We start from the raw sequence: 16,717 nt of genomic DNA, 5'->3' as shown, positions 1-16,717 counted from the left end.
GTTACCGCACGTTTGCGAAGTGTGGTTGATAGCCCCCAATACTCATTACTGGTGGTATTCGTTTTTCTAACTTCCATTTGTATAGATCTTATTCTATTTTGGACAGGGAGTGGATAAAAATCTATCAAAAATTAACTCCGAATTGCAAGAACTTTTCTATAATTGAGCAATTGGAGTTTTATGCCTTTCTTCAGAACTTCCACAGGAATGTTAAAAACTCGCAAATCTATCAGGTTGCCTTCGACTAGACTAACTGTGATTTTAAGACAGAGTCTGATGTTAAAGTTAACTCAAAGATACCAGTGCACTCACAGATTACTAGCTCTTACATTAACGTAGAGCTAAGATTGAAATAGTAGGCTGTTCCGTTAGTACTAATTTAGACACTATCTGCTTATCTCTTCTTAAGGAGGTATTACATCACACACGTACCGTATACAAGTCTGCAATGGCGCTCCAAGCGTGCAAGTCTGGAACTGCGAACGTTTTCTAATATCATGAAAGTAGTTAAACTTGTAAATTTTGAGAGGTATTAACCGCTCGAGCGAGGTCCTTGTCGAATTCTAGTTTAACAGTATTTTTCTGAGGATGCGTTTCCATTGTTTACACTTTTTTTACACACTTGAGGAAGTGTAAATCATAGGACTTTTCACGTAACGCAGCTGTGTAATATGTTACGCGAAACGTCACAAATAATGCGCGACTTCTAAATACTGGATGCGGCGCACACAAATAAACAACCCTGTGGGCGAACGCTAAGAGCACTGAGACGAAACTTGTGGCTTACGCTATACGAGCAGGTCCGTATTTCTTATACTGCTTCCAAGGACAAATTTGGTGATTTGTCTAGATAGCAAAGAAGGAAATGCCACAGTCTTTGTTTGGTTGGTTGCTTGCTTTGGGATATGAAGGGACAAACTACAGCATCGTCAGTCCCCACAGTCTTTTGCCAAGGAGGACAGGACTTCTGAAGAAATGGCTCTGAGCACTATGGGACCTAACATCTGAGGTCATCGGTCCCCTAGAAGTTAGAACTACTTCAACCTAACTAACCTAAGGACATCACACACATCCATGCCCGAGGCAGGATTCGAATCTGCGAGTAGCGGTCGCACGGTTCCAGACTGAAGTGCCTAGAACCGCTCGACCACACCGGCCGACGTACTTCTGAAGATCCAAGGACTGCGAATTAACTGTCGTCTGATCTGAAAAGTGGATAATTGCGTGGGAACGCGGAAATGAATACGGAACTGCTGTTGCCACTGACATCCGAGGTGAGCATCGATTGCAGCGACACGCAAGGTCCCACTGTTAAGGCACTGTGGAGCAGCTCTTCGATCAGAATAGAAGTGGGGGTGACACAGCAGTGTCACATTTACCTGTTTATTGTTTAGCAGTTTCATATAACAGCTGTCCTACAGGGTATAGAAATGAAAGTTTGCGCTGTATTTAGAAGTTTTAGATATAGTCTCACTTTTACTAATGACAAAACTGGCCTACATTACCAGACATGCATTTCCGACAAGGACTTGCTATTTCATGCAAGTCTGATGTCTTTTGACGTATAAATACATTTTTGTACTTGAAAATGTCCTAACACAGAAATTTAAATTGTATAACAACAAAACAAAAATTATTGCAACTAAATGACGGCAGCATCATTCAAAAAATTTACCGTGAGTGTGGCTACAGTCCAAATAAAAATTATCATTTGGCCAATCTGTTGATGTTTTGCGGACTTGAGACCGTGATGTCGTTTGCAGTTGGTGAAGCTTCAACGCAGACATATAAACATATAGCAAATGTTTACATTCATAAGAGTATTTTTATATTTTTTTTATCTAAAAAAACGCCATCGTAACCGTTTGCTATAACGATAACTTTTATGGTTATCCATACATCGGAATCACATTTATTACGTAGCAAACGAAATTAAATAGAATGTTATACGCACGTGTAGACGATCTTTTGATCTAAAATATTCTCAACAATAATCAATACATACTTGCGCCTGCTATTTAGGGGTTAGTAATGACGTTCTACAAAGAATATTTAAGTTAGCATTTAGAATCACTTTTTGATAAGTAGTCGGTTACTGGTTCACTCGTCAGTAAACTACCAATCACGCACAAGAACGTGCACACACGTGAACACTTTTAGTGTGGTTTATTAAATTTATAACACGCAGACAGGAGGTTTCAACATGCCGTCTTTATTTGAGAGCTTGATACAACTCGAAAGAACAACTAATCGATATCTCTTCATGAGACCCTTCTATTACAAATGTCTCATTACGTGCAAAGTGCAAGGCGAGAACTGTCTTAGGCATGTTTTATTTACTAGCAATATTTTGCTCCCACTTTCTCATTTTGTTTCGCGAAGCAAATTCCACACAATTATCACGTCAGTTTTACCATATCTTCTGGTTGATGTACGTATTATGCAGGAGGTGATGAGAAGGCGAGTTCGTTTTATAGTGGACTTGCAGTCGGGATGACCAGCATTTCATAGACCTGCAAATAAAACAAAATAAATTGAAATATTACTAACAATCATCAACAAAGTAATTTCCACAAAAAATTGGTCTGTACTTTCTATGTATGAATTACTGACCATCACTTCTGAAACACACACACACACACACACACACATACATACACATATATACTGGGTGGTCCATTGATAGTGAGCGGGCCAAATATCTCACGAAATAAGCATCAAACGAAAAAACTACAAAGAGCGAAACTCGTCTAGCTTGAAGGGGGAAACCAGATGGCGCCATGGTTGGCCCGCTAGATGGCGCAGTCATAGGTCAAACGCATATCAACTGCGTTTTTTAAATAGAAAACCCCATTTTTATTACATATTTGTGTAGTACGTAAAGAAATATGAATGTTTTAGTTGGCCCACTTTTATCGCTTTGTGATAGATGGAGCTGTAATAGTCACAAACGTATAAGTACGGGGTACCACGTAACATTCCGCCAGTGTGAACGGTATTTGCTTCGTGATATATTACCCGTGTTAAAATGAACTGTTTACCACTTGCGGGAAAGGTCGATATCGTGTTGATGTATGGCTATTGTGATCAAAATGCCCAACTGGTGTGTGCTATGTATGCTGCTCGGTATCCTGGACGACATCATCCAAGTGTCCGGACCGTTCGCCAGATAGTTACGTTATTTAAGGAAACCGGAAGTGTTCAACCGCAGTTGAAACGTCAACCACGACCTGCAACAAATGATGATGCCCAAGCAGGTGTTTTAGCTGCTGTCGTGGCTAATCCGTACATCAGTAGCAGACAAATTGCGCGAGAATCGGGAATCTCAAAAACGTCGGTGTTGAGATTGCTACATCAACATCGATTGCACCCGTACCATATTTCTATGCACCAGGAATTGTATGGCGACGACTTTGAACGTTGTGTACAGTTCTGCCACTGGGAACAAGAGAAATTACGGGACGATGACAGATTTTTTGCACGCGTTCTATTTAGCGACGAAGCGTCATTTACCAACAGCGGTAACGTAAACCGGCATAATATGCACTATTGGGCAACGGAAAATCCACGATGGCTGCGACAAGTGGAACATCAGCGACCTTGGCGGATTAATGTATGGTATGCATGGTGCGGCATTATGGGAGGAAGGATAATTGGCCCCCATTTTATCGATGGCAATCTAAAAGGTGCAGTGTATGCTGATTTCCTACGTGATGTTCTACTGATGTTACTACAAGATGTTTCCCTGAATGACAGAATGGCGATGTAGTTCCAGCATAAGGGATGTCCGGCACATAGCTCGCGTGCGGTTGAAGCGGTATTGAATAGCATATTTCATGACAGGTGGATTGGTCGTCGAGGCACCGTACCATGGCCCGCACGTTCACCGGATCTGACGTCCCCGGATTTCTTTCTGTGGGGAAAGTTGAAGGATATTTGCTATAGTGATCCACCGACAACGCCTGACAACGTGCGTCAGCGCGTTGTCAGTGCATGTGCGAACATTACGGAAGGCGAACTACTCGCTGTTGAGAGGAATGTCGTTACACGTATTGCCAAATGCATTGAGGTTGACGGACATGATTTTGAGTATTTATTGCATTAATGTGGTATTTACAGATAATCACGCTGTAACAGCATTCGTTCTCAGAAATTATAAGTTCACAAAGGTACATGTATCACATTGGAACAACCGAAATAAAATGTCAAACGTACCTACGTTCTGTATTTTAATTTAAACAACCTACCTGTTACCAACTGTTCGTATAAAATTGTGAGCCATATGTTTATGACTATTACAGCGCCATCTATCACAAAGCGAAAAAAGTAGTCCAACTAAAACATTCATATTTCTTTACGTACTACACGAATATGCAATAAAAAATGGGGGTTCCTATTTAAAAAAAACGCAGTTTATATCCGTTTGACCTATGGCAGCGCCATCTAGCAGGCCAACCATAGCGCCATCTTGTTTCCCCCTTCAAGGTAGACAAGTTTCGTTCTTTGCAGTTTTCTCGTTTGACACTTATTTCGTGAGATATTTGGCCTGGTCACGATCAATGTAGCACATAGCACAGCATTTTTCTTCATGCAATCAGTTGAAATAGAAAACCTGTAAATTGTCGTTATTGTCGTTTACAACAAGACATATAGCACATGCCCATCTGAATTTATATCACTGTCGTGAAATTTGTAGTAAGCCTGTCAACAACTTTTCAGGATTTTTGCATCCAACATTTCCCCTTTCTATATTAAATATATATTTATATATTACGTACATTAAAAATATGTAACATATCTCCGTCTGAATCTTCTTTAGAGTATCGTGTGAAATTTGAAGTAAATCGATCAAAAACGTTTCTCATTTTTGGTAAAAACTTTTCCCAAATATATATTACACTTATATTTAAATGTTGAAAAATATATAGCCTATAGACCGGTCGAATGTTCATTAGGGTATTGCGTAAAAATTTTAAGTTAACTGTCAAGCACATTTCGAGACTTTTGTTTATAAAGTAAAACGATGACTTGTCTTTGTAGTATAGATTGATATTACGAGAAATTTGACGCCAGGGTGTCAACTATAATATATCCCCTAACGCTTTGAAGGAATACGTCATAGTTCTGGTGTAGAGGCAACGACAAATATCCAAGGCAAAAGTGTATTCTCCACTATAAGAAAAATCGATCAGGAAGTGGATGAAGTGTTCAGCACTTGTGAGATCCTTGTGTCTCAGGGTGACTCTTACAACGTACGAAGTGGAACCGAACTCGCCCTTATCACGTACGAGACACTGAAAGCCGTGGATCGAGGCAGTGAGGTAGATTCAGTTTTCTCTGATTTCGAAAATCATTTGACTCAGTACCACATATACTCTTTTTATCCAAAATGCGATCGTTTGTGTTATCGGAAGAAATTAATGAGTGGATTAGGGATTTATTGGTAGGGAGGAGGCCTCATTTTATCTTGGATGTAGTAGTTACTTCCGGCACGCGCCAGAGTGATATACTGGGACCCTTACTGTTCAAGTTTTATACCAGTGACGTAACAGACAGTATTAATTGTAACCTCACACATCCCGCAGATAATGCTGTTATCTGTAATGAAGTTCTGTCTGAAAACAGCTGCACAAATATTCAGTCGGATATTGATAAGATTTCAAAGTCGTACAAAGATTGGTAACTTGATTTAAATGTTCACAAATGTAAAATTTGGGGCTTCACAAAACGAAAAAACGTAATGGGTGACTACAATATTAGTGAGTTACTGATGGAACCGGTCAACTCATATCTGGGCGTAACAATTTGCGAAGATATGAAATGTAACGACCTTGTAGACTCAGTCGATGGTAAACAAAATGGGATACTTCGTTTGATTGGTTGAATACTAGGGAGGCGTAATTTACATATAAATGATAAATCTGCAATACACCATAAATTATGAGAGGGTTCATCGAATTATCTTCAAGATATCTCTCTATCGTTCCACTCTCGAATGCGTGCGAGAAAAACGAACACTTAAATCTTTCCGGGCAAGCTCTGACTTGCCTTATCTTATTACAAGGACCATTTCTCCGTATGCAGGTGGACGCCACAAAATATTTTCACACTCTGAAGAGGAAGTTGGTGATTGAGATTTTGTAAAAAGATCCTATCCCAACAAAAACGTCCTTGTTTTAATGAATGCCACCACAGTTTGCTTCTCATATCCGTGACACTCTCTCCTTCGCGATAATACAAAACGAGTTGCCATTCTTTGAACTTTTTCGATGTTGCCCGTCAATCTTATCTGATACGGATCGCACACCGCGCGGCTGTGCTCCAAAAGAGGAAGGACAAGAATAGGGTAGGCAATCTCTTCAGTAGACCTATTGCATCTTCTAAGTGTCCTGTCAATAAATCGGAGTCTTTGGTTAGCTTTCCTTGGAACATTATCTACACTATGGGATCAAAAGTATCCGGAAAGTCCCAAAAACATGCTTTTTTCATATTAGGTGCATAGTGCTGCCATCTACTGCCAGGTACTCTATATCAGCGACCTCAGTAGTCATCGTGAGAGAGCAGAATGGTCCGCGGAACTCAGACTTCGAACGTGGTCAGATGCTTCAGTGACACTTGTATCATACGTCTGTACGCGAGTTCTCCACATTCCTAAACATCCCTAGGTCCACTGTTTCCGATGTGATAGTGAAGAGGAAACGTGAAGGGACACGTACAGCACAAAAGCGTACAGGTCGACCTCGTCTGTTGTCTGACAGAGGCCGCCGACATTTGAAGAGGGTCGTAATGTGTGGTAGGCAGACATCTATCCAGACCATCACACGAGAATTCCAAACTGCCTCAGGATCCACTGCAAGTATTGTGACAGTTTGGCGGGAGTTGAGAAAACTTGAATTTCATGGTCGAGCGGATGCTCAAAAGCCACACATCACGCGGGTAAATGCCTAAGGACACCTCGCTTGGTGTATGGAGCGTAAACATTGGACGACTGAACAGTGGAAACACGTTGTGTGGAGTGACGAATCACGGTGCACAGTGTGGCGATCCGATGGCAGAGTGTGAGTATGGCGAATGTCCGGTAAACGTCATCTGCCAGCGTGTGTAGTGCCAACAGCAAAATTCAGAGGCCGTGGTGTTATGGTGTGGTCGTATTTTTCATGGAGGGGGCTTGCACACCTTGTTGCTTTGCTTTGCACTATCACAGTACAAGCCTACACTGATGTTTTGAGCATCTTCTTGCCTCTCACTGTTGAAGAGCAATTCGGGGCTGGCGACTCCATCTTTCAGCACGATCAAGCACCAGTTCATAATGCACGGCCTGTGACAGAGTAGTTACACGAGAATAACATCCCTGTAATGGACTGGCCTGCACGAATCCTGACCTGAATCCTGTAGCACATCTTTGGGATGTTTTGGAACGCTGACGTTGTGCCAGGCCTCACCGACCGACATCGATACCTCTCCTTGGTGCAGCAGTCCGTGAAGAATGGGCTACCTTTCCGCAAGAAACCTTCCAGCGCCTGATTGAACGTATGCCTGTGAGATTGGAAGCTGTCATCAAGGCTAAGGGTGGGCCAACACCATACTGAATTCCAGCATTTCCGATGGAGGGCGCCACGAACTTGTAAGTCATTTTCAATCGGCTACTATTCATCCCATAGTGTGTGTGATAGCTCCAATTGAAATTATTCGTAACTGTAATCCATAAGTATTTAATAGAATTCACAAACTTTAGATCTGTGTTAATTATCGCATAACCGAAATTTAGCAGATTCCTTTTAGTGCTCATATGGATGACTTCCATTTTCTCGTTATCTAGATTTAACTGCCATTTTTCGCGTCATACAGATACCTAAATCATTCTGCAATTGGTTCTGATCACTTTACAAGATAGAAAATGGCAGCATTATCTGAAAACAATCTAAGAGGGCTTCTCAGATTTCCTCCTAAATGGTTCATACAGATTAGAAACAGCAGAGGACCTATAACACTGCCTTGGAGAAAGCCAGATTTCACTTCTGTTTTTCTTGGTGACTTCCCAGCAATTACTGCGAACCGTGTGACCTTTCTGACAGGAATCACGAATCCAGTCTCATAACTGAGACGATACTCCACAGGTACTCACTTTGATTTTAAGCTGCTTGTGAGGGACGGTGTCAAAAGCTTTCTGGACATATAGAAATATGGAATTAACTTCCGTACACTGGCGATAGCACTCACTGCTTCGTGTGAATGAGAACTAGTCTTGTTTCACAAGAACGATATTATCTGGGATATTTCTTGGTAGGGAGTACGCCTTATTTTATATTGTATGGAGGGTCATCAACAGATGTTTAATTTACTCCCTGCGAGCCCGCGAATAATGTGTTGCGTTACGTGCTGTTACGTTGTGTATCAGTGTCATAGCAGACAATACAAATTGTAGCCTCACCCTTTTCGCAGACGATGCAGTTATCTATAATGAAGCATTCCTCCAAGAAAACGAGTTATTGTCAATAAATCCTTTTATTGTAGAAGTACTGCAATATAGGTAACTGCAGTATCTGCTAAAAGTTTGAGCTTACAATTAATATGGCCTGTTAGGTCACTAATGCACAACAAGGGTACTACCACATTACTCGAGGGTATGCAGGAATTAACTTCTACATCTGTTTAGTCAATAAATCGTTTTCTTGGAGGTAATTCACAATGATCGAAAACAGTATGTGTTCCAAACACCTACTACAAATCGACGTTAGTGATATGTATCTGTAATTCAGCAGGTTACTCCTATTTTCTTTCTTGAGTATTGGTGTGATCTGTACAGGTTTTCAGACTTCAAGTAGGGATCTTTGGTCGAGCGAGCGGTTGTCTTTGATTGCTAAATATGGAGCTATTGTATCAGTATATTCTGACAGCAACCTGCCTGATACAAAATTCAGACCGAACGTCTTTCCTTGATTGATTTAAGGTGATACACCATGCGGAAGGTATCTACACTACTGGCCACAAAAATTGCTACACCAAGAAGAAATGAAGATGATAAACGGGTATTCATTGGACAAATATATTATACTAGAACTGACATGTGATTACATTTTCACGCAATTTGGGTGCATACATCCTGAAAAATCAGTACCCAGAACAACCACCTCTGGCCGTAATAACGGCCTTGATACGCCTGGGCATTGAGTCAAACAGAGCTTGGATGGAGTGTACAGGTACAGCTGCCCATGCAGCTTCAACACGATACCACAGTTAATCAAGAGTAGTGACTGGCGTATTGTGACGAGCCAGTTGCTCGGCCACCATTGACCAACGTTTTCAATTGGTGAGAGATCTGGTGAATGTGTTGGCCAGGGCAGCAGTCGAACATTTTCTGTATCCAGAAAGGCCCGTACAGGACCTGCAATATGCGGTCGTGCATTATCCTGCTGAAATGTAGGGTTTCGCAGAGATCGAATAAAGGGTAGAGCCACGGGTCGTAACAAATCGAAAATGTAACGTCCACTGTTCAAAGTGCCGTCAATGCGAACAAGAGGTGACCGAGACGTGTAACCAATGGCACCCCATACCATCACGCCAGGTGATACGCCGGTATGGCGATGACGAATACACGTTTCCAATGTGCGTGTCCCGCGATGTCACCAAACACGGATGCGACCATCATGATGCTGTAAACAGAACCTGGATTCATCAAAAAAATGGCGTTTTGCCATTCGTGCACCCAGGTTCGTCGTTGAGTACACCATCGCGGGCGCTCCTGTCTGTGATGCAGAGTCAAGGGTAACCTCAACCATGGTCTCCGAGCTGATAGTCCATGCTACTGCAAACATCGTCGAACAGTTTGTGCAGATGGTTGTTGTCTTGCAGACGTCCCCATCTGCTGACTCAGGGATCGAGACGTGGCTGCACGATCCGTTACAGCCATGCGGATAAGATGCCTGTCATCTAGACTACTCGTGATACGAGGCCGTTGGGATCCAGCACGGCGTTCCGTAATACCCTCCTGAACCCACCGATTCGATATTCTGCTAACAGTCATTGGATCTCGACCAACGCGAGCAGCAATGTCCCGATACGATAAACCGCAATCGCAATAGGCTACAATCCGAAATTTATCAAAGTCGGAAACGTGATGGTATGCATTTCTCGTCGTTACACGAGGCATCACAACAACGTTTCACCAGGCAACGCCGGTCACCTGCTGTTTGTGTATGAGAAACTTTCCTCATGTCAGCACGTTGTAGGTGTCGCCACCGGCGCCAACCTTGTGTGAATGCTCTGAAAAGCTAATTATTTGCATATCACCGCATCTTCTTCCTGTCGGTTAAATTTCGCGTCTGTAGCACGTCATCGTCGTGGTGTAGCAATTTTAATGGCCAGTAGTGTACTTCTAAGTTATTCTTCATTTGAATTCTAGAACATTTACTTCGTCTTCTTTGGTGATGGAATCTCGGAAAACTGTGAAATAAAGTCACCTTAGTGGCTCTGTCATCGGTAATATTGACATTGCTGTTGCGCAGTGAAGGTGTTGTTCGTCCCTTGCCGTGGTTGTACTTTACTTACGACTCTATCAATTTTCTCTCAGTTTTAGAGGCAGAGTTTCATTGTGGCAGCTATTAAAGGCATCTCTTACTAAAATCGACGCTAGGTTTCTAGCTGCAGTGAAACATCACTGCACTACAGAACTGTTTGTGATCGTGTTCCTAAGTTACTGCCATGTTAGTGAGCCCGCATCTCGTGGTCGTGCGGTAGCGTTCTCGCTTCCCACGCCCGGGTTCCCGGGTTCGATTCCCGGCGGGGTCAGGGATTTTCTCTGCCTCGTGATGGCTGGGTGTTGTGTGCTGTCCTTAGGTTAGTTAGGTTTAAGTAGTTCTAAGTTCTAGGGGACTGATGACCATAGATGTTAAGTCCCATAGTGCTCAGAGCCATTTGAACCATGTTAGTGATAGTTTGTGAACAGTGACCACGAGAACCACGGAAATGGATACACCGCAACGCATCACAACGAGACCGCCACGCCAGAAGAACAAAGATGTCCAGAGCATTTACGAAAAGACTATGTAGTGTCAGTATGACCTTATTGTAAAGTTGTTTTTGTAGCGCCATTTAGCCTCAAGGTGAGGTTTAACCCTCGAAACATGTCGCTAAGTAAATAAGTAACACAATAGTTGACAAAATTTTTGTCTGGTAGCGGTAATTAAAAAAAAAGCCTTTCCATATTAAGTGACAGGTTTGCTTGACCCATTGTAGAGCGTTCGGGAGATGCTGCAAGACCAGAACTGGCAAACGCCTGAACGTAGACGCGAAATAACCCTTGAAATCCTACTTACAAGGGAAACGTGTCTGGTCGTTATAACCGGTTTCGTCCGCATTTATAGTATATATAATGTTTGGCCAGAGATGAAAGTGACAAGTGGGAGCTCCAGACGGACAAGAGTCTAGAAAAAAAAAATCCAAGTAAGGGCAAGCAGGACTCACGAGCCGAGGGTTCCGTACAAATTTAATTATGTAGGCCTACCTACAGGGGGTTTCAGGAAGAGCGTGCAAAAATTTGTCAGGATGCTCTACTGAACAATTTGACGTAGCGAACCTGGGGACTTAGGATCAGCTTAAGGAGATAATGGGAATAAAATAATATGTCTATTTTTTATGTACGTTAGTTATAGTTAACTGCAGATACCATCATTAACACAATGAATCTACACACATCAAAACAAGTTTTGCATCACTTCGGTTCCGAGAGTTCCGGAAACTGTACAGAAAATTGGAATAGAGATCAACATAAACATCGTTCCCGCCCTTTTTATTGCTCATGAAAACCACACATTACATGTTGTACCATCATACAGCGAGGCCTTCAGAGGTGGTGGTCCAGTTTGCTGTACACACCAGTACCTTAAATACCCATAGCACGTCCCCTTACTTACATTCCTCGTGGCATACTATTCACAAGTTCATCAAGGCACTATTGGTCCAGATTGTCCCACTCCGCAACGGCGATTCGGCGTAGATCCCTCAGAGTGGTTGGTGGGTAACGTCGCCCATAAACAGCCATTTTCAATTTATCCTAGGCATGTTCGATAGGGTTCATGTCCGGAGAACATGCTGGCCACTCTAGTCGAGCCATGGCGTTACCCTGAAAGAAGTCAATCACAAGATGTGCACGATGGGGGAGCGACGAATGCCTCACCAATATGCTGCCGATATGGTTGCACTAACGGTCGGAGGATGGCTTTCACGTATCGTACAGCCGTTACGGCACCTTCCATGACCACCAGCGGCGTACGCCGGCCCCACATAATGCCACCCTAAAACAGTGGGGAACCTCCACCCTGCTTCACTCGTGTGTCTAAGGCGTTCAGCCTGACCGGGTTGCCTCCAAACACGTCTATGGCGACTGTCTGTCTGAAGTCATATGGGAGACTCATCGGTGAAGAGAAGGTGATGCCAATCCTGAACGGTCTATTCGGCATGTTGTTGGGCCCATCTGTACCGCGCTGCATGGTGTCGTGTTTGCAAAGGTGGACCTCGCAATGGACGTCGGGAGTGAAGTTGCGCATCGTGAAGCCTATCGCGCACAGTTTGAGTCGTAACACGACGTCCTGTGGCTGCACGAAGAGCATTATTCAGCATGGTGGCGTCGCTGTCAGAGTTCCTCCGAGCCAAAATCCGTAGGTAGCGGTCATCCACTGCAGTAGTAGCCCTTGGTCGGCCTGAGCGAGGTATATCATCTACAGTTCCTGTCTCTCTGAATGTCCTTCATGTCCGAAACGCCAGGAGAGCCCTTCTTGGCACAAAGTAACAATGCGGACGCGATCGAACTGCGGTATTGATCATCTAGGCAGGGTTGAACGACAGACAACATGTGCCGTGTACCTCCTTTCTGGTGGAATGACAGGGATTGATTGGCTTTCGGATCCCCTCCTTCTAATAGGCGCTGCTCATGCATGGTTGTTTACATCTTTGGGCGGATTTACTGGCATCTCTGAACAGTCAAAGGAACTGTCTCTGATACAATGTGCACAGTCATCGCCTATCTTCGGGAATTCTGGGAACCGGGTGATGCAAGACTGTTTTTGATGGGTGTACCATTTGTACTCTGTCTCACTAAATGAGCTGAAACTGACAGCCATCAACCTCAATGCAACTATGACATCGGCGAACAAGATTCTGGCGTAGCCTAACAAACATCCCTGGTCTGTTTAGAATCACATCACAGGTAGCTACAATTATGGCAGTTAATTCCTTCCCCGTACCGACTGGGGTCTCACAGACAAATGACATTAGATATCCCCATAAGAAATAAGCAAGGGGATTCAGGTTAGGTGCCGTCTCAGGCCATCGGACAGGACCTCCCCTTCCAATCCAGCGACCAGAAAATGCAGCACTGATATGGTTGCGGACACCCACATTGAAGCAAGGCGATGCACCATCATGTTGTATCAACATCCTCTCACGAACAGCCAAGGGTACGTTCTCCAACAACTCAGGTAGAACTCTTTGCACAAACCTCCAATACAGGTGGCCATTCACACGGCCAGGTAGAAGATATGGCCCAACGAGATTGTCACCTGAAATGCCGGTCCGGATGTTCACACCAAACCTTCATGATTATGTGACCCTACTACAGTGTGGACGTTTCCCTCATCCTACACATGGTTGTTCCTGCTGTTCGAAACACCATCACGGTCGCATGAGGTCTCGTCAGTAAACAGCACGATTTGGAGGAAATCTGGTCGATCAATCCACTGTTGGTGCATCCACTGACACAACGCGACCCTTAGTGCATGGATCCGTTGTGGGTTATGTGGGTGTAATTGTTGTTCGTGGAGTGTTCGGCACACGCTAGTAGGTGCGTCGCCCATTTGGCGTGCAATAGGACGAGTACTTGTGGCGGAGTCCGCTGTAACACGTTTCAGCACCTCCGCTTCAAAATCGGGTGTGCGAGTGTTCCTCATGTTGCCAGGTCCCTCGTTTCTTCTGTTCAATGAACCAGTCTCCCGCATTTGTCGATCGAGAAATGCCTGTTAAGGAATCTTTCCCTGCACAGCCTTTCAGCAGCTAAAGTATTGCAAAATACTTCCCCATACACAGAAAGTGCATGTCAGTGAGTTCTGCGAAACTGTACCAGTACTGCTCCATCACGTTGTAACGTACGTCCCTGAATAGCACTGGGTAATGAATGTGTATGTCGATGAGTCATAGAACGTTCCGTCATGATACAATGTAAATACGATACAACAGAGCCACCTTATGGACGAGTAAGGTAAACAAAACCTGTATCACGACTTCCTAGTATTCAGGCTCGTCCTCTTTGTTTCCTTTCGGAAATAAAGAATGTACATCTAAACAAATAGCATAGTACCGCGTAAACTTGTACGCACGTTAGTTGCAAATAAGCTAGAAAACAGTAAATCTGGACAAAACGGCAGACAAGTTTACTTCAGTATCTCCGTAAAATGGTTTCTCCCATCCCAGGTTCCCTACCTCAAATTATTCAGTGGTGCATTCTCTATGTCCTGTTACATTTTTGCACGCTCTTACGGGAACATCCTGTAGACAGTTCATCCATTCCGGGAATCGAGAATTTCGGCGATTTTTGCCCGTTACCGATATCGATACAGGCTCGATATACGTTTACCTCTTCCTCAACAGGACAGGCAGTCGGAAAACAGATGACAAAAGTTTTGTTTACATGTGATACAATTACAAATTAAAAATTGTCGGATTTATTTCCTCACTTCTGCTATGAAATATTGCTAGACGCCAAATTTCTTGAATGTAGGTCAACGAGAAGTACCCTGTACGGTTCAGTTGAGTTTGCGAATATATAAATAAGTGACATAAATAGCCTTATCCTCTGATTATGTTGACTTACAAGGATAAATTTCTTAGAACGCCAAGGGACCAGAGACCTTAGCAAGTGATGTCAATTTCAGCTATATACGTCCACGCATTCCTGAGAAAAAGGATTGTTAACAGTCAGGCAGACAGGTGGATAACAAATTATTAAAATATATTTTCTTCACGTAATGTAATTATAGATTAAAAGTTTTCTGATATTTTCCTTTACGTCTACTGAGATTTCTTTTTTTTTCAAATTTCATGATTCTAGGTCAACGGGTTTAGGTTTTGATGAGTGAATTGGCAACCATCATAATATGTGACATAAATGGCCGTAACGTTTGACTGCATTCATGTGGTAGATCCAATTTTCTTACACCGCCAAGGCCCTGCAGCTCCTAATATGTGTCATGACTTTCAACTTGATGCGTCTACCCGTTCCTAAGAAAAATGGTTTTTAACAGTCGGACAGACAGAAAGATAGAGAGACCGACGACAAGGTAAGCCTGTAAGAGACAGGTTTGTACCGACTGAGGTACAGAACCTTGAAACCGGTATCACTGGCGTGGGTATGGCGAGCCATGAGCCATTTATGTTAGCGCCACGTCCTATGAAGCTGTTTTCGTAGTGGAAAATTTCTGGTAATCCGAGGATCGTGGGGTTGAGAGCGTGCGTGGAACCTTCCTTTTTAATCTTCAGGCTCTAGTTTACTTGTATTGCAAGTAAACCGTAAAAATGCTTAGTAAACGATATTTATTAATATTTTCATAAAAGATATGAAAATTAAAGGCAAAAATAGAGATCTTAGGGTTTATAATGAATCACTCTCCTCTAACATTATCTTTTTTTTATGGAGATAACGGGTACTATCTATACAATCGATTCTTGCGTAGGTTGAGATTATCTCAGCTGTTTCATTAAAAGATTTGTTATGATTTTATATACGATGTATTATATTTCCGGCTAAAATCTATAAAAAAGAAATTAATGTGTTACAGTCGATATGTACTAACAGATAAAATTACTCTTCTTTTAAAAATATTTGAAATTACGAAATTTCTGGCATACTTAATATTCATGTTATTAATTGTACAATCTATCTCTAATTACGAAATTTATTTCTGGATTTACTTATAAACTAAAGATATAATTTTGTGAAGATTCTTCTTTTTCAAAGAAAGTTTGTAAACTCTTTTGCTTTGTAAACTCTTTGGAATAATGTGAGTACTGCCGAATGTAAGTGGTGGTGGAAATGCCTCTGATGGAAGCGGACGTTTTCTAAGTTTGCCATCAACAATGTAATTATTGGTTTTATCTTAATGTGGATAATGTAAAACCGGTGAGATGTTGAAAGGTGTGATGAAGAATAAATTTCAAGAATAATACAGGCAAATCATATTCTGTTATTTAATCATCAAGAATCTACAAATTCGAAATTTCAGTTGCAAGAATGTACCCCTATACAAGACTATACAAGACTATACAAAGAGACAATGAAGATACGTAAAAAGTTATTCTTTTGTATATGTTACGCCTCGCAAAGCTTTCAAAATTTATACAAAGACGGAGAATTTTAATAGTGATGTGTGGGAGGGCAATGTTACAGGTTGCAGTAGCGGAGTGTACTTGGGGTAATTACTTTAATGCCACACGATGGCAATCTTTCTTCATATTGAAAACTCTCGCCGAACAATAGTGGATCTGTGAGCCCCCCCTCCCCCCTCCCCTTCCATGAGATAGTTAACAGGAGAAATTTGTTCTCCTGCACTCAGGACTTAAATTTCAGTCGCAAATTTTCCTTTCTCTTTCGATTTTATCTCTTTTATGAAAACAGTAATAAATGAATGAGAGGAAGAAGGTCAGCACCGAGCATAATACCATCTGTCTC

The 16,717-nt window shown here is 42.5% G+C and overlaps 1 protein-coding gene across 1 annotated transcript in view; it reads right to left on the bottom strand.

The window, feature by feature from the left end:
* Nucleotides 1-2,193: 2,193 nt before the first annotated feature.
* Nucleotides 2,194-16,717, bottom strand: part of LOC126456815 (dehydrogenase/reductase SDR family member 11-like) — a 73,680-nt gene continuing 59,156 nt past the window's right edge. Inside the window, exon 6 of the mRNA XM_050092608.1 lies at nt 2,194-2,513. Within this exon, the coding sequence (XP_049948565.1) occupies nt 2,472-2,513 (42 nt within the window). The 3' untranslated portion in view covers nt 2,194-2,471. The remainder of the gene's footprint in view (nt 2,514-16,717) is intronic.

This window comes from Schistocerca serialis, chromosome 2 (genome assembly GCF_023864345.2).
Source record: "Schistocerca serialis cubense isolate TAMUIC-IGC-003099 chromosome 2, iqSchSeri2.2, whole genome shotgun sequence".
Taxonomy (NCBI): Eukaryota; Metazoa; Arthropoda; class Insecta; order Orthoptera; family Acrididae; genus Schistocerca; species Schistocerca serialis.
The sequence above is the reverse complement of the archived record's forward strand: the minus strand, read 5'-3'. Positions and strand labels throughout refer to the sequence as shown.